This window comes from Anomalospiza imberbis, unplaced genomic scaffold, assembly GCF_031753505.1.
Source record: "Anomalospiza imberbis isolate Cuckoo-Finch-1a 21T00152 unplaced genomic scaffold, ASM3175350v1 scaffold_1235, whole genome shotgun sequence".
NCBI lineage: Eukaryota > Metazoa > Chordata > Aves > Passeriformes > Viduidae > Anomalospiza > Anomalospiza imberbis.
The window spans coordinates 9,253-26,569 of NW_027099632.1; the positions used below are offsets into that span (position 1 = coordinate 9,253).

At 63.1% G+C, this 17,317-nt stretch overlaps 2 protein-coding genes and 1 long non-coding RNA gene across 5 annotated transcripts; 2 read left to right on the forward strand and 1 right to left on the reverse strand.

Moving 5' to 3' along the window:
- The first annotated feature begins 2,087 nt into the window (after nt 1–2,087).
- Nucleotides 2,088–3,900, forward strand: LOC137465976 (nanos homolog 1-like). The gene is made up of 2 exons (XM_068177936.1): nt 2,088–2,925; nt 3,473–3,900. Exon 1 carries the CDS (start codon nt 2,224–2,226, stop codon nt 2,890–2,892), a length of 669 nt encoding a protein of 222 aa, XP_068034037.1. The 5' UTR covers nt 2,088–2,223; the 3' UTR covers nt 2,893–2,925; nt 3,473–3,900.
- Nucleotides 3,901–6,374: 2,474 nt separating this feature from the next.
- LOC137465978 (uncharacterized) lies at nt 6,375–8,004 on the reverse strand. 3 transcript variants are annotated; one of them, XR_010994925.1, is made up of 4 exons: nt 7,990–8,004; nt 7,687–7,724; nt 6,864–7,567; nt 6,375–6,653 (listed from the first exon to the last, which is right to left on the reverse strand). It is a non-coding gene; the product is annotated as an uncharacterized lncRNA (long non-coding RNA). The 3 variants fall into 3 exon arrangements; XR_010994924.1 differs by lacking the exon at nt 7,990–8,004 and adding an exon at nt 7,958–7,972; XR_010994923.1 differs by lacking the exon at nt 7,990–8,004 and adding an exon at nt 7,946–7,960.
- Nucleotides 8,005–8,105: 101 nt separating this feature from the next.
- On the forward strand, nt 8,106–16,765 carry LOC137465977 (coiled-coil and C2 domain-containing protein 1A-like). The gene is given in 32 exon segments (XM_068177937.1): nt 8,106–8,152; nt 8,476–8,550; nt 8,704–8,851; nt 8,940–9,049; nt 9,186–9,248; nt 9,588–9,722; nt 10,182–10,481; nt 10,558–10,611; nt 10,708–10,812; nt 10,890–10,910; nt 10,913–10,942; nt 10,945–11,022; nt 11,483–11,555; nt 11,637–11,770; nt 11,855–11,936; nt 12,007–12,179; nt 12,293–12,415; nt 12,729–12,787; nt 12,951–13,035; nt 13,037–13,068; nt 13,304–13,377; nt 13,473–13,531; nt 13,786–13,837; nt 13,931–14,030; nt 14,559–14,649; nt 14,894–15,028; nt 15,195–15,244; nt 15,450–15,513; nt 15,604–15,730; nt 15,826–15,902; nt 16,407–16,454; nt 16,552–16,765. Coding segments are annotated over 31 exon segments (2,715 nt in total). The 5' UTR covers nt 8,106–8,152; nt 8,476–8,538; the 3' UTR covers nt 16,573–16,765.
- Nucleotides 16,766–17,317: the final 552 nt, after the last annotated feature.

Below are 17,317 nucleotides of genomic sequence, written 5' to 3' on the forward strand. Positions count from 1 at the left end.
GACAAAGGCGCTTTCAGAGCAATGGCCCCCCCGGCACCCCCGCAGACCCCCCCAAGCCTTTGGGGCCCCTCCCGGGTGTTCGGGGATGGGGGGACATCACCCTCTCCCCGTGTCTCCCCCCACCTCCCTCTCCCGGCGTCAAGCCCCGACTTGTAGGGGCCGGTGAGTCACCGGGCGGGGCCGTGCCGGGGGTTGTGGCGTCGCTGGGAGCTCCGGGACCACCAGGAGGAGCCGTCGGGACCCCCGGCACAGGGCACAGGGACCCCCGGGAACCGCTAGGACGGAGTGGCAACGGGACCACCACAGCAGCGGCGCTGGGGTGGCCCCGGCTTGATGCGCCGTGTGCCACCGTGCGGCAAGCGGCTCTGCCGGCCCCCCCCCTCCACCCCCTCCGCCTCCCGTGCCTCAGTTTCCCCGCTCACATCGTGCCGGACTGTGCCGTGCCACCCGGCCCCAGCTCTCCAGCTACGTCGGGGGGCGGCTGCCACGCTGGTTGGGTCCGCTGGAGGGAACACGGGGGTCCCCCTCTGCAGATCCCCCCCCCCGAGCCCCCCGGCCGGGCTCGCAGGGGTTAACGGAGGCTGCGGCCCCTTTAAATGGGCGGGGCGGGGCTGAAGGGGGCGGGGTCGTGCCGGGGGAGGGCCTGGCGGCCAATCAGCGCCGAGGAGGAGGTGCGTGCGGGCAGTGGGCGGGGCCTCCGGGCTGCGCTGAGCCCCGCCCCCCTTCAGAGCCGGGGGACACCTGGGCACACCTGGGGACTTCCCACCCACACCTGGGGACACCTGGGGACACCCGGACATGCCTGGGGACACCTGGGGACATCCCACCCACACCTGGGGACACCTGGGGACATCCCACCCACGTCTGGGCACACCTGGGGACTTCCCACCCACACCGGGGAACACCTGGGGACACCCGGACATGCCTGGGGACACCTGGGGACTTCCCACCCACACCTGGGGACACCTGGGGACATCCCACCCACACCGGGGGACACCTGGGGACATCCCACCCATGTCTGGGCACACCTGGGGACTTCCCACCCACGTCTGGGCACACCTGGGGACATCCCACCCACGTCTGGGCACACCTGGGGACTTCCCACCCACACCGGGGGACACCTGGGGACATCCCACCCACGCCTGGGGACACCCGGACATGCCTGGGGACACCTGGGGACATCACACCCACGCCTGGGGACACCTGGGGACATCCATCCCACCGTGGGGGGGGGGGGTCTCACAGTTTCCCAGCCCGGGACAAGAGCTGCTTTGGGGTCAAATCCAAGGGAATTGGGGCTCAGCCGGGCAATGACCGCCCCAGTTTTTTCCCTTTTCCCCATTTCGTACACCCTGGGTGCTAAGGGATCCCTGATCCCGCTGGGCGCTCAGGGATGCGGTGGGATCCCCACAAGAACAGATCCTGCGTCCTGCTGGCTGGAGGACGGTGTGGGATCCCCTCTCCCACCAGGGGATCAATCGATCGATCCCAGATCCGCCCAGGCTGTCGGTGAATTTGGGGTAAAACCACCGATATTCGACATTCATCCCGATGATCCTGGGGTGATCCTCCCTAGGCAGAAACTTCCCAAACCCACGAATTTCCACCCCCCCACCCACGGCAGGAGCAACCAGGGATTCCCTGAAGAACCCCAAAGCCCCCTGATCTTCCCGTAAAAAACGCCACTACTCCAAGATTCCTGGGATGCCCCGAGGCGAGGAGCGTTTACCACAGTGATTACCGAAATTGCGGCGATTGACCCCAATCCCCCAAAGGCCACGATCGCGGAGCCCCGCCCGTCTGGAAGCGCAGCACCCCCGGACGCGGCGGCACTGACCACGCGCAGCGTCTAGGCCCCAAACAGAGGCACCGGGAGCAGCGGCAGCACCGGTACTGGGAGCACTGGGAGCACTGGGAGCACTGGGAGCACTGGGACAGAGAGCTGTGGTGTCCAGCTCCACACCACCAGCAACACTGGCTGGACCAGCCGCACGCCACACCAGGAGAACCGGGGACGCCGGAAGTATCTGGAACGGGGAGCCACATCCAGCCACGCGCCGTGCGGGGACCGCCGGTGGCACGAGAGGTGGCACCGGTCCCCACGCCACGCCAGAAGCACCGCAGGGCTGCGGTGCCCAGCCTCGCTCAGGACACACGAGGAGCCCGAGGCGTGCCACCCCACGCTGCGCTGGTGGCACTGGGATTGCCGTCCTGCCGCCACGCATGGAAGCCACGGGCCAGTTCGACATGTGGCGGGACTACCTGGGGCTGGCGGCTACGGTGGCCATGTTCCTCCGTGACCCCGCGGGCCTTGGGGACACCTTGGTGCCACTGGGAGCTCTGTCTCCGTGCGCTGGGCCAGCTCCACGTGTGGGGCCAGCTCCGTGTGCCGGGCTGGCTCCATGTGCTGAACCAGCTCCACGTGCCAGGCCAGCTCCACGTGTGGGGCCAGCTCCGTGTGCTGGACCAGCTCTACCTGCTGGGCTAGCTCCATATGCTGAGCTAGCTCCATCTGCTGGACCAGCTCCACCTGTGGGACCAGCTCCGCGTGCCGGACCAGCTCCGTGTGCCGGACCAGCTCCGTGTGCCGGACCAGCTCCGCGCACCGAACTAGCTCCACGTGCCAGGCCAGCTCCACGCACCGAACCAGTTCCGTGCTCGTTCTGCCAGCACAACGGCGAGGCCCCGGGCGTGTACTGGAGCCACAGCCTGCGGGACGCCCAGGGACGCCTGCAGTGCCCGGTGCTGCGCAGCTACATCTGTCCCCAGTGCGGGGCCACGCAGGACCAGGCCCACACGCGCCGCTTCTGCCCCCGCACGCACCGCAGCTACACGTCCGTCTACTCCCGCCCGCTGCCCGCCAGGAGCAGGCAGAGGAACACCAGGATGTAGCCGAGGGATGGAGGATCCGGTGTCACTGTGCAGGTACCGGCGGGGTGTGGTGTGCCACAGCGGATGTGGCACGTCCAGGGCTGGGATTCCCGTGAGGAATCTCGTGATGGAGGGAAGGGGGCACGGCAGGGATGGAGGATACCACACATCCCCATGGCAGGTTTGGGGTTTGTGGCGTCCCAGTGATGCCACAGTGGCTGTGCTTCATCCAAACCCGGGTTTAGCCAGATTCCCCATGAGAAATCTCATCAGGGAACCAGAGCTACCAAGGAGAGGGCACCAGGAGACAGGTGGCAAGGTGACACTGGGAAGCATCCAAAGGATGGAAGACTCCAAGTCCCCATGCAGGTACTGAGGGTTCTCAGATCCAAGCCTGGATTTAGGCAGGAACGGGATTTCCATGAGGGAATCTCACCAAGGAGCCAGAGCTAAAGAAAGGAGGAGGCACTGGGAAACAGGTGACATGAAGGAAGGAGACTTGGATTTATCCAGGACGGGATTCCTGCAGGAATCCCATCGGGAATTTGGCACTAATCATGGGCTGCGTGCTCATGCCTCTTTCTCCTGGCTTCTCTTCCAGGGACTTCCTCAGCGGATGAGACCACGGCTTGGAGCTTGACTGGGACCAGTCTCCCCAGCTTGTGCCGCCTTCCGATGCCGCGGCACCCTGGAAGAGTCGCTCCGGCCAGATTTGGGTGCTGCCAGCGGGGCCAGTTCTGAGTTTTGGGTTAGGTTTGAGTTTTGAGTTCTGAGTTTTGGTTAATCCCAAAAGCGGTTGGTGCTCCAGGTGTTACCAGACGTTTTGGGTTGAATTGTTGAGTTTTGGTTAATCCCAAAAGGCTGGGAAGGGGCCAGAGCTCCAGGTGCTGGAGCCGTTACAAGGTATTTTGGGTTGGATTGTTGAGTTTTGGTTAATCCCAGGCCAGGAAGGGGCCAGAGCTCCAGGTGCTGGAGCTGTTTCCAGATGTTTTGGGTTTAATTTTTGACTTTTGGTTAATCCCAGGCCAGGAAGGGGCCAGAGCTCCAGGTGCTGGAGCTGTTTCCAGATGTTTTGGGTTGAATTTTTGACTTTTGGTTAATCCCAGGCCAGGAAGGGGCTGGTGCTCCAGGTGCTGGAGCTGTTTCCAGATGTTTTGGGTTGAATTTTTGACTTTTGGTTAATCCCAGGCCAGGAAGGGGCTGGTGCTCCAGGTGCTGGAGCTGTTTCCAGATGTTTTGGGTTGGATTTTTGACTTTTGGTTAATCCCAGGCCAGGAAGGGGCCAGAGCTCCAGGTGCTGGAGCTGTTTCCAGATGTTTTGGGGTTGGATTTTTGAGTTTTGGTTAATCTCAGGCCAGGAAGGGGCCAGAGCTCCAGGTGCTGGAGCCGTTACAAGGTATTTTGGGTTGGATTGTTGAGTTTTGGTTAATCCCAGGCCAGGAAGGGGCCAGAGCTCCAGGTGCTGGAGCTGTTTCCAGATGTTTTGGGTTTAATTTTTGACTTTTGGTTAATCCCAGGCCAGGAAGGGGCCAGAGCTCCAGGTGCTGGAGCTGTTTCCAGATGTTTTGGGTTGAATTTTTGACTTTTGGTTAATCCCAGGCCAGGAAGGGGCTGGTGCTCCAGGTGCTGGAGCTGTTTCCAGATGTTTTGGGTTGAATTTTTGACTTTTGGTTAATCCCAGGCCAGGAAGGGGCTGGTGCTCCAGGTGCTGGAGCTGTTTCCAGATGTTTTGGGTTGGATTTTTGACTTTTGGTTAATCCCAGGCCAGGAAGGGGCCAGAGCTCCAGGTGCTGGAGCTGTTTCCAGATGTTTTGGGTTGGATTTTTGAGTTTTGGTTAATCTCAGGCCAGGAAGGGGCTGGTGCTCCAGGTGCTGGAGCTGTTTCCAGATGTTTTGGGTTGAATTTTTGACTTTTGGTTAATCCCAGGCCAGGAAGGGGCTGGTGCTCCAGGTGCTGGAGCTGTTTCCAGGTGTTTTGGGTTGGATTTTTGAGTTTTGGTTAATCCCAGGCCAGAAAGGGACTGGAAAGGGGCTGGTGCTCCAAGTGTTGGAGCCTCTATCCCACCACCACAGCTGTTCCTTAGCATTTTGGGTGTGTTTGGTGGGATTTGGGTGGGTTTGGTGGGATTTGTTCACCCGCGACAGCGGGGTAGCGAGTGTTGGAACCATTCTCCACATGAAGGTTGGTTTATTCCCATCGTTTCCATCAATAAATTACTATTATTCCTGATGTCTCTACCCCTCTTTCCAGCGGCTTCCACTGGGCACTGCCCTCCGGCCACGCCGTGGCTTCGGCCTCCTCAGCAGCTCCAGCCCTCGGCGAGCTCCCATGGCCAGGCGGCTGTGGGGGGACGTGGGCATCACTCGGGGGGTGCTGGACCCCCCAATCCCAGGGAAATCCAGGTGGATTTAGGACTTACTTGAGGTCTGAGAGTTCCCGGATCAGCCCACGGACGATGTCGCTGGCGTCCACCGGCTCCGCGGCTTTGGCGCTGCCGGGGGAAGGAGAGTCAGGATTTTTCCACTCCCCAGGTCAGGGAATTTTAGTCAAAATCAGGATTTTATTCCTGCAGTGGGGTCTGGATCCACCCACCTTTCCCATGGGCTGTTCCCCGTGGATCCAGTGTGGATCTGGCCAGTGGTGTCCCATGGCTGCAGGGAAAGAAAGGAGCTGGGAAGGCCAAGGGGATGGGGAGAGTCCCAGTTTGGGATGGGGAGGGGTCCCTGGGTCCCAGTTTGGGATGGGGAGGGGTCCCTGGATCCCAGTTTGGGATGGGGAGGGGTCCCTGGGTCCCAGTTTGGGATGGGGAGGGGTCCCTGGGTCCCAGTTTGGGATGGGGAGGGGTCCCTGGATCCCAGTTTGGGATGGGGAGGGGTCCCTGGGTCCCAGTTTGGGATGGGGAGGGGTCCCTGGGTCCCAGTTTGGGATGGGGAGGGGTCCCTGGGTCCCAGTTTGGGATGGGGAGGGGTCCCTGGGTCCCAGTTTGGGATGGGGAGGGGTCCCTGGGTCCCAGTTTGGGACGGGGAGGGGTCCCTGGGTCCCAGTTTGGGATGGGGAGGGGTCCCTGGGTCCCAGTTTGGGATGGGGAGGAGTCCCTGGGTCCCAGTTTGGGATGGGGAGGGGTCCCTGGGTCCCAGTTTGGGATGGGGAGGGGTCCCTGGGTCCCAGTTTGGGATGGGGAGGGGTCCCTGGATCCCAGTTTGGGATGGGGAGGGGTCCCTGGGTCCCAGTTTGGGATGGGGAGGGGTCCCTGGGTCCCAGTTTGGGATGGGGAGGGGTCCCTGGATCCCAGTTTGGGATGGGGAGGGGTCCCTGGGTCCCAGTTTGGGATGGGGAGGGGTCCCTGGGTCCCAGTTTGAGGTCACCCCAGTTGTACCTTCTCTGCTGGGAGCTCTGGGCCGGTCCCTTCCTGCTGCTCCTGGGGCTCAGTGCTGGTTCCTGCTGGATCTAACCCTGGTGTGGCCATCCTGGAATTCCCACTCTGGGAATTCCTGCTCTCTGCGTCCCCTCCTCCGCTCTGGGGACCGTCTGGTGGCCCCGTGTCCATTCCCAGGGCAATCCCAGTGCCACATCCCTCCTCCAGGGCACTTTCTTGCCCCTCTCCCGCTGCATCCGTCACCTCTGAAGTTTCCTCAGGGGCCGTGTCCATCGCCATGTCCTGGTGTGCTCCAGAATCCCCTTGTTTTGGTGACTCCCGCTCGTTCTCTCCCGTTCCATCCAAAATTCCCAGTTTGGGCATTTCCCAGTTTGGCTCTGGATGCTCCTCTCCTGCCCTATCTGCCTCTGGAATTCCTGGTTTCAATGGCTCTGGATGCTCCTCTGCTGCCCCATCCGAAATTCCGTGTGTTGGTGACTCCAGCTGCTCTTCTCCTGCCCCATCCACCTCCAGAATTCCTGGTTTTGGTGATTCCAGCTGCTCCTCTCCTGCCCCATCCACCTCCAGAATTCCTGGTTTTGGTGATTCCAGCTGCTCCTCTCCTGCCCCATCCACCTCCAGAATTCCTGGTTTTGGTGATTCCAGTTGCTCCTCTCCTGTTCCATCCAAAATTCCCACTTCCAGTGACTCCTGCTGCTCCTCTCCTGCTCCATCCAACTCCAAAATTCCCCGCTGAGATGATTCCAGATGGTTCTGTCCCATTGCATCCAAAATTACACATTTCACTGACTCTGGGGGCTCCTCTCCTGCCCCATCCACCTCCAAAATTGCCGGTTTTGGTGATTCTCGACAATTCTCTCCTGCCCCATCCAAAATTCCTGGTTTTGGTGACTCCAGCTGATCCTCTCCTGTTCCATCCAAAATTCCCACTTTCAGAGACTCCAACTGCTCTTTGCCTGCCCCATCCACCTCCAAAATTGCTGGTTTTGGTGATTCTTGATAATCCTCTCCTGCCCCATCCAAAATTCCTGGTTTTGGTGACTGCAGCTCATCCTTTCCTGTCCCATCCACTTCCAAAATTCCCAGCTGGGGCACATCCAGATGATTCTCTTCCACCCCATCAGAAATGCCCTGTTTCGGTGACCCCAGTGCTCTGCCACCTCCAATTTCCTCATCTCTCCCTTCCTGAAAAATCACGTTAAAACCCCCAATTTGGGGAGTTTTTCCCTCTGCTGGGACCTCGGGGTCCATCCCAGCAGGATCTCCCGGTGCTTCCTGAAGGATCCGCTTGGCTTTGGGAGCGTGGAATTTCCTGTCACCTGCTGTGTGTGTGTTGTGGTGGGGAGGGAGGGGGAAAGAAATCTCAGTTTGGATGTGAGGAGATCCCAGTTATGGCACGGTGGCCCCAAACTGGGATGTTAGGGTGTTTTCCTTTTACCTGGGAGTGGGCGGCTCCTGCGCTTCCCCATCCTGACGCTACCTGGGAGGGACAAGGAGCAGCCCCAAATTACCTCAGCTCCCCATTACTCCCACCCCAGTTCCCCTTGGGCCCCAGCAGCCATGTTCCCCTCACAGCCCTCAACCCCCCGTCAGCCCAAACAACATCCCCCAGCTCCCCTAAAGGCACAGCCGCAACAGTAAAGCCCCAAACCCTCTGTGCCTCAGGTGAAAATCCTGGAATTTCCGCCGATTTTCACCCCATTTTCCACCTCGGGGCATTCTGCCCACCGTCCCCCCTCACGTTTTTCCCGCCTTTTCCCTGCCGGGCGCGGGGCACGCTGGGAGTTGTAGTTCTCCCGCGCCGCGAAGCGAGACGCAACCGCAGAGCTGTTTTTAGGACAGCGGCTTTTGCGACGGCGGTGCTGTAAAGCGCGGGGTGTTGACAGCGGCCGGCCGAGCAGGAAGTGAGTGAGGATAAACCGGGAAAAAACCGGGAAAAACCGGGATAAACCGGGATAACCGGGAGCGCTGGGATCACCCGAATCGGGGGGTGAGGGGCTGCGGACAGCTGGGCGGTGACGGTGCCTTGTGGGGCGCTCTGGGAGGGGGCAAAAGGCGCCATGGGGCCTTGTGGGGCGCGACCGGGGCCTTGCGAGGGGCGGGGGGACACCGAGATCTTTTGGGGGGCTCTGAGGGGGATCGGGGCGCTAAAGGTGGCTCGGAGGAGAGCGGGGTGGGGCTGGGGTCCAGCTCAGGGCGGGGGTCTCGCCGTGTTCCCCCTCCCCAGCCCGGCCCGGCGGGACGCGGAGCCATGAGCCGAGCCGGGAGGGTCCCGGGCCGGGGCGCCGCCATGGCCAGGCAGGTGCGTGTGACCCCCGGGACCCCCCTGCTCTGGGTGCCGGGGGGTCCCATCCTCCCCTCCTCCCCCTCAAACACTTTGGGGGATCCCTGGATCTGGGGGCGATCCCTTCCTCCGGATCGCGGGATCCCCTCAGCGCTGTCGCCCCCTCCCCAGATGGGGCTGCTGGCGGATCCCGGTGCCGGGAGGAGCCCCGGGGATGCCGGCGGTGACGGGGACGCGGCGCTGGAGGCGGAGCTGCTGCTGCTGCTGGGGGGCCGGGAGGCGCCGGAGCGGGGGGCAGCACCCCAACCCCCCCAGCGAGGTGAATCCCCCTCCCCTCCCCCCTCGAACGGGGATCAACTCCCCCCCCCCCAAAAATGGGTTTGTGACCCCCCTGTTCCCCCGCACAGATCTGGCAGCAGTGGAGGCCCTGGCCCAGCTCTGCCTGCGGAACACCCCAGAGGAGGAGGAGGAGGAGGAGGAAGGGGAGGAAGATCTTGAGAACGAGGAGGAGCTGCTGGTGAGGGGGGAGGTGCTGAGCTTGGAAAAGGGAATCCCTGAGGCTGGAAAAGGGGGTCCTGCCCAGGCTGATTCCCGGGATCCCTGAGCCTGGAAAGGGGGTCCTGCCCGGGCTGATTCCCGGGATCTCTGAGCAGGCAGAGCTGCAGGAGGTGCTGGAGGAGGGATCCGGGAGTGCAACGGATGCAGAGACCCCACAGGTACGGCCGGGGTGATCCCAGTGCCCATCCCAGTGCCCATCCCAGTACCCATCCCAGTCCCGATCCCAGTGTGGATCCCGGAGGGGCTCCCGGTGTTCCCAGGGCTCGTGGTGTTCCTGGTGATCCGGTGCTCCCGGTGTTCCCAGTGATCTGGTGACCCGGAGTTCCTGGTGACCCGGTGTTCTGGTGCTTCCGGTGCTCCTGGTGTTTCTGGTGACCCTGGGCTCCCAGTGCTCCCAGTGATCCGGTGCTCCCTGTGTTCTCAAAGTTCCCTGTGCTCCCGGTGCTACGGTGCTCCTGGTGTTCCCGGTATTCCCGGTGCTCCCGGTGTTCCCGCAGGATCCCGCGCCCGCGGGGGCGCTGCTGGCCGAGCTGGAGGAGCGGGCGGAGCTCTACCGGGCTGCCCTGGGCAACAACGGCAGCAACAGCGGGAGCAGCGGGGCCCGGCTCCGGCGCCTCCAGCGCGGCCTCAAGGTGAACCCGAAGCCCCGAAATCGGGGCTTTGCGGCTCTGGGCTCGCCTCTGCCCTTCAAACCCTTGGGGTGACCCTGGCTTCCTGCTGTTTTTCCCAAGTATTGAGCAGCTTGTCACAGTTCTGAACCAGTTTGGCCTGAATCTGAGCAGTTTTGTGCTGTTTTTCCCAGTTCTGAGCCCGCTTTTATCTCATTTTTTTCCAGTTCTGAGCCCAGTTTCATGACAACGAAATCCCATTTCATTCCCCTTATTCCATTATTATTATTCCAATTACTCCATATTATTGTTCCATCTCACCCCCTTATTTTCTACCTTATCCATTTCCTTTCCTTCAGTCCTGAGTCTTATCCCATTTTCTGGCTGCAGATCCCGTTTTCACCCCGTTTTTCCGCGCTCTGCCTCCATTTCACCCCTTTCCCCCAGATTTTCACCCTTTCCCCCGTTCCCCTTTTCCCCCAGACCCTGGAGCAGATGCTGGAGTCCGTGCGGAGCGGGAAGCCGATCGACCAGGCTGAGATTCCTCCTCCTGTGGCTCTGGGGAAGGCTGGTGGGACCCCTGGGCTGCCTCCCCCCGTGAGCCCTGAGCCCCCAGTGCAGCCCCCTGCCCCTCCACAGCCTCCCCCAGCCCTGGATCCCTGCCCGGATCCCAGCTCGGTGCCGGCGCTCCGGCTGCGCCTCCAGGAGCTGCAGAAGGAAGCCCTGGTGGCCAAACGCCGTGGGGACAATGCCACAGCCCTGGGGCACTTCAGGGCGGCCAAGGTACACCCAGGTTTCCCAGAATCCCCCCCAAATCCCTTCCTTTCCCCAGAATTCCCATTTTCCTGTGGTTTTCCAGAGGCTGGAGGCACAGCTGGAGGCGCTGGGGCAAGGCCGGCTCCGCCAGCCCCGGGTGAGACCCTGAGCCCGATGGAAAGGGTGGAACCCCCTGTTCAACCCCCCCCCGTTTTGGGGGTCCTGGTGGGATCTGGCTGCTCCTTTCCTGCAGATCCACAGCCAGAGGAGCCGAGGGATCCACCGGCAAGGGATCCACCAGCAAGGGATCCGCCGGCGAGGGATCCGCCGGCGAGGGATCCGCCGGCCACCAGCCCAGGTCAGCTCCCTCCTGGGAGGGGGAACGGGGAGGAAAAGGGGGATTTTTTGGGATTTTCCCGTTTTTGCCCACCCCAGAGCCCCCCCGGGCGCCGCGGGACGTGCGGGAGGCACTGGAGCAGCGCATGGAGCGAGGTACCGGGCGGCGCGGGGCCAGGCCAAGGACAGCGGGGACGCCAGGAAGGCTCGGATGCACGAGAGGATCGTCAAGGTGGGAGGGCTGCAGCCCAGAGCGTGGATCCCGGTCCCAGATCCGTGATTCCAGTCCCAGAGCTGTGATCCAGTCCCAGAGAGTGGATCCCAGTCCCCGAGCTGGGATCCCAATCCTATAATAACAGTCCCAGTCCAGAGCAGTGATCCCAGTCCAGAACAGCGTCTGGTCCCAGTGTCCCCACAATGACACCAGTCCCCCTCTGCGGGTGCTCCCAGTCTGTCCCCAGTGCTCCCAGTCTGTCCCCGGTGCTCCCAGTCTGTTCCCAGTGCTCCCAGTCTGTCCCCAGTGCTCCCAGTCTGTCCCCGGTGCTCCCAGTCTGTTCCCAGTGCTCCCAGTCTGTCCCCAGTACTCCCAGTCTGTCCCCGGTGCTCCAGTCTGTCCCCGGTGCTCCCAGTCTGTCCCCGGTGCTCCCAGTCCCCGTCCGGGTGCCCCCTGACCCCCTGTGCCCCCTCCCCAGCAATACCAGGCCGCCCTCCGTGCCCTCAGCGCCGGTAAAGCCGTGGATCTCTCGGAGCTGCCGGTTCCCCCAGGTACGTTCCCTCTCCCTGACCCCGGGGGGCACGGGGGGGGGTTGGGAGGTCCCGTTCCCACCGGGGCTCCCCCCTTTCCAGGCTTCCCCCCCATCCAGGGCACAGAGACCCCAGCAGAGCCCAGCATCTCTGGGATGCTGGAGGCGGCCTTGAGGCTGACGGGGCCGGAGCAGGAGGAAGAGGAGGAGGAAGAAGAGGAAAAGGAGGACACCAAGGTAGGATTTTGGGGGAGGGGGGGGAGGGTCCAGGGAATTTGTGGGGGGAACATTCCCGGTGATTCTCATCCCCCCCTTCTCCAGGTCCAGCCCAGCGCTCCCCCTGCGCCCCCTGCCAAACAACCAGCCCGGAATTCCCAACCGGCTCCCAAACCTGCTGGGAAAGGTAACGGGAGGGTCTGGGGGCAGGGATGGGGGGGCCAGGGCACCCCCTGACCCCCATGCCCCCCTGCCAGCCCAGCAGCAGCTGGAGTTCCTGGAGCTGCGGCGCCGGCAGCTGGCGCAGGCCGCGCTGCGCGCCAAGCGCCGCAACGACCTGGAGGGAGCCAAGCTGCTGCTGCGCCGCGCCAAGGGCGTCGAGGGGCTCATCGGGGCCGCCCGCGGGGGGCTCCCCGTGGACATCGCCCAGGTGAGGCCTCCGGCCGTCTGTCCGGCCCGGATCCTACCCCCTCGCGGGCTCGGATCCCTCAGGATCCCTCAGGATCCCACGGGATCCCTCAGGACCCCCAATCCCTGCCGCAGGTCCCGGAGGTGCCCCTGGACGGGGCCGAGTTCGAGCTGGGCCCGGCCCGGGGGGTCCCGATGGCCCCCGAGGTTGCCAAGGCCTTCCTGCAGCTGGCGGGGGCTCTGAGGAGGCAGCACCAGGTGGGGGTGATAGCCCAAAAAATGGGGGAGGCCCTAAAAAGTGGGGTGGTATCCCAAAAAATGGGAGTGTCCCCAAGAACTGAGGGGAGCTGGGGAGCACCCCAGAGCGGGGGGCTCCAGGATAATGGATGGATCGGGAAAACTTCCTTCTCTTCCTACTTTTCCCTTTCTTGTCCCTCTTCCTTGTTTCCTTTTTCCTCTTTTTCTTCCTTTTTCTCCGTTTTCCTTTTCTCTTTTTATTTTTCTTTTCCTTCCTCTTTTTCCTTCTCTTTCCCTGCCTTTTCTTCCTCCTCCCCTCCCGTTGCCCCCCTAGATGTGCCTCACCTATTCCCGACAATTCGCTCACCTGGGGAACATCTCGGAGACCACCAGGTGAGGTTTGGGCTGGGGTCGGGGGGAGGCAGGATCCTGCTCTTCCCCTTCCTCTTCCTCCTCCCCTTCCTCTGAGGAAGAGGAGGCTGATCCTGGTGGGGGGGGAATGCCCATGCTGGGATGAAGGGGGGGTGGGCTCACCTGTCCAGGTGTGTCCCCCCAGGTGTGAGGCACTGGCCGAGGAATGCCGGCGGCACATGGAGACCCTGAGGAGGGAGCACAGCCGGGGGGGGGCCCCCCCCAAAACCCCGCTACGAGCAGAGAACCTTCAGTGTCGTCAAGTGAGGGGGGGGCACACCTGGGGGACACCTGTGGGGTGGGGGGCACACCTGGGGGGGGGCACATCTGGGGGTGAGGGACACCTGGGAGGGAAAGGAGGGGGCACCTGTGTGGTGAGGGGCACACCTGGGGTGGGGGGCACACCTGGGAGGGAAAGGAGGGGCACGCCTTGGGGGGTGGCACACCTGGGGGAGGTCTGACAGGTTCCCCCCCCGCCCCGCCCACCTTCACCTGCAGGATGTTCCCAGAGCTGAGCAGCAACGACCTGGAGCTGGGCATAGAGAGAGGGATCGGCCTCCCAGTGCCCCCAGGTGAGAGACTGGGAGAACTGGGAACAGGGAGGGCCTGGGGCACGTGAGGCTCCTGCACACCTGGTGCCCCGTGTGTGTGTCCCCCCCCCCACCAGGTGTGGCCCCAGGTGACCTGGACACCTTCGTGCGCTTCGAGTTCCCCCACCCCAGCGCGGTGAGTGACCCCCAAAATGTCCCCTGCGCTCGGGGTCACCTGGGATCCCCCCCCAAATTGTTCCGGTGACCCCAAAATGGCCCCAACGCTCGGGGACGCCCCCCCCAAATTGTCCCGGTGACCCCAAAATGTCCCCAGCGCTTGGGATCACCTGGGACCCCCTGCCCAAATTTTCCCAGTGACCCCAAAATGTCCCCAACACTTGGGGACCCCCCCCAAATTCTCCCTGCCCTCCTGCCCTCCCCTCCCCACAGGAGGAGGCCCAGCGGGACAAGACCAACGTGGTGAAGAGCACGGATTGTCCCGGTAAATCCCGGGATTCTGGGGGGGCCTGGGGGCAGCCCCGGGGGCCGGGGATGTCCCCGGGGGCCGTCCCCTGATTCTGCGCCCCCTCCCCAGAATTCCGGGCGCGGTTCCGGCTGCGGCTGCTCCGGGGGCACCGGGGGCTCCGGAGGCTCCTGAGCTCCCGCGGGATCAGGCTGGAGGTGACCCAGAAAGGGTAGGGGGGATTTTGGGGAGGGGGTAACGGGGGGGAAATGTGGGAAATGTAGGGAATAACTGGGGGTGGGGGGGAGGGGAAGAGGAAAAGTAGGGAAAACGGGGAAAATGGTGCGGGAGTTGTGAGAAATAGAGAGAGAAATGCAGGAAATGACATGGAAAATAGAGAAAATACAATGGAAAGTACAGAAAATAACACAGGAAATACCGTGGGAAATGCAGGAAATTGCACAGAAAATGCAATGGGAAATACAGAAAATAACGTAGAAAATAGATAAAACAGTGCAGGAAATAGAAAATACAGAGAAGAGCACAGAAAACCCGGATCACGAGCTGGGAAATCCACAAGTACCGGGGTAAAGAGGCGCCAGAGGGGGTGGAAGGTGCCTCTGGAGTGCAGCAATTGGGATTTTTTTGGGGCATTCCTGGGGCGGGGATTCCTTTTCACGCCACCCCCGGGATCGCGGCCGGCTCCTGTCGCGATCGCGGCCGGCTCCCGGCGATCCCGACCGCTCGCCCTGACCCGCAGGGGGCTGTTCCGGCCGGAGCGGGCTCTGGGCTCGGCGCAGCTGCGCCTCGAGGGGCTGGAGGGGAGCTGCGAGCTCCGGGAGCAGCTGGAGGTGAGGGGAGGAGGAGATCCCTCCTTCCTCGGAGGAGATTCCCGATCCCGAAATCCCCCAGGTCCCAGATGTGCTCCTTCCCCTTCTTCCATCCTGGCACTTCCCGGTGGTCCCAGCTGTGCCCCTTCCCCTTCCAAGCGTTCCCTTGCTCCCAGCGCTTCCCAGCTCCCCCCGTTCCCACCGTTCCCACCGTTCCCACCGTTCCCAGTCACACCCACCATTCCCGCCGTCCCGGTGTCCGCAGCTGCTGGACGGGCGGCGCCGCACGGGCGGGCGGCTGGAGGTGTGGGTGCGGATCCGGGAGCCCCTGGGGGCGCAGCGGCAGCTGGAGCCGCGCTCCGAGCGCTGGCTGGTGCTGGAACCGGCGGCTGAGGCCACGGTGAGTGCCGGGAACCCGCCGGGATCGGCCGGGAACCGCTGGGAACCCCCCGGGATCGGTGGGGACCCACCGGGATGAGCTGGGAACCTACCGGGAACCCCCCGGGACCCTGCGGGATCATCCCGGGGGGATCAGCCTGGGATAACCCGGAGCTCCTCCCGCTCAGGTCGCCGCTCCCAAACCGAGCGTGGCGGCCCCGAAGGACGGGAACAACAGGTGAGTCCCGGGAATGGGCAACACCGGCAATTCCCGGCGCAGTTCATCGTTACCGGGGGACAGTCGGGGTGGGAATGCGGCTGGGAATTGGGGGTGGGAAGCTCTGGGAGCCCCCCCCGGGGACCCCCATTCCCCTCCTCCAATATCCCGGAGCCGCTCTGGATTTTCCAGGCGTCCCCAGCCCCACCCCGGTCCCTTTTCCCAGATCCCTCCCGACGCTGCCGAGCCTCAACCTGCTGCTGTTCGACCGGGAGCGCCTGGAACGGAAGGTGAGGGGGCGCTGGCGGCGCTTTGGGGGAGCAGGGGAGCCCCCGGGGATGCCCCTGAACCCCGGTTTGTCGCCCTCTCCCCCTCCCCAGATGGTGCCGTTCGGCCGCGCCGGGCGCCCGGTGCCCCCCGAGCTGCGGCAGCAGCACCAGGATCTGCTCCGGCGCATCCAGGGGCTGCGGGCACGGCTGCAGGGGGGGGACCCCCACTTCCGAACAGGTGAGAGTTTGGGGGGCTGCGCTGAGCCCCCCCCCGATCTGCCTTATCTCGGTTTTTTCCCGCTGCGTTATCCCGGTTTTTCCCGCCGCTTGCAGAGTACGCGGAGCACCTGGAGCGGCACCTGCGGCTCTACACGGAAGCTGCGCGGCGCCTCGGGACCCAGGGAGAGCGGGTGAGAGCCCGGGGAGCGTCCCCAGACCCTCCTGGACACTCCCAAATCCTGGTGCTCCCGCCCCAAAAAATCCTGGACACCCCCAAATTCTGGTGGTCCCACCCCAAAAATCCTTAATCCCACCCCCAAACCCTCCCGGACACTCCCAGATTCTGGTGCTCCCACCCCAAAAAATCCTGGACACTCCCAAATTCTGGTGTTCCCGCCCCAAAAAATCCTTAATCCCACCCCCAAACCCTCCCGGACACTCCCAAATCCTGGTGGTCCCACCCCAAAAATCCTCGACACCCCCAAATGCTAGTGATCCCCCCCACCCCCCCAAAAATCCTGGACCACCCTCAGACCTTGAGATCCTTCCAGTTCCTGGTGGTGACCCCCAAATTCCTGATGTGACCCCCAATTCCTGTGGCCCCCCCATCCCCCCCGCTGACCCCCAGTTTGCTGACGTGACCCCCAAACCCCCGTGGGGGCTTTTTTGGGGGCTCCCCTCATTCGCCCCCGCAGGAGGCAGCCAAGGAGGCTCTGTACAAACGGAACCTGGTGGAGAGCGAGGTGAGGACCCCGGGGAGGGGGGGGTGTGAAATCTGGGGGTCCCCCAGCCCCCCCAAACCCCCCCGTGCCCCTCCCTCACCGCCCTCTTCTCTTCCAGCTCCGAAAACTCCGTGGATGAGCCCCCCCACCTGCTTTGTCCCCCCCCCAAGCACTCCAAGTGGGGTTTTGGGGAGGTTCAAAGAGACCCCCCCCCAAATTTTGGGGGGGGCTCTGGGGACATCCCCCCCCGCACCATGCCCACTGTGACAATCACAGGGATCAGAGCTGCTACATCCCCCCCCGGGGTGACAACGACCCCCCCTCAATGACAGGGTGATGATGACCCCCCCCCAAATTCAGGGTGACAGTGAGCCCCTCCCCCCCCAATTTCAGGGTGACACTGACCCCCCCCCCCAATTTTAGGGTGATACTGACCCCTCCCCAATTTCAGGGTAGCACCGACCTCCCAACTTTAGGGTGACACTGACCCCCCCCCCAGTTTTAGGCTGATAATGACTCCTCCCAGTTTTAGGGTGACGCCGACCCCCTCCCCAATTTTAGGGTCCGCGTGTCCCCCCCAAGCACTTTTTCCCCCCACCCCGTGTCCCCCCCACCAAAGCGGATCCCCCTCAAGTGCCTGTAGGGGAGGGGCTGTTCCGGGCGCTCTCAAAGATTATTATAGTTAATTATAATTAATTATAATTATGATAAAGCTTTTAAGAAGAAAAGTGTGGATTTTGGTTACTCCCGATGCGCCCCCCAGTTGTCAATCACGCCAGCGGCCCCGCCCACCTCCCGGCCCCGCCCCCGCGCTGTCTCGTCTCCATGGTAACCCCGCCAGAACAGACGGGCGGGGGCAGCAGCCAATTGCATTGCGGCTGTCG

What these genes read in the sequence shown, in the direction of transcription:
- LOC137465976 (XM_068177936.1), top strand. Translation starts at nt 2,224, where the DNA reads ATGGAAGCCACGGGCCAGTTCGACATGTGGCGGGACTACCTGGGGCTG.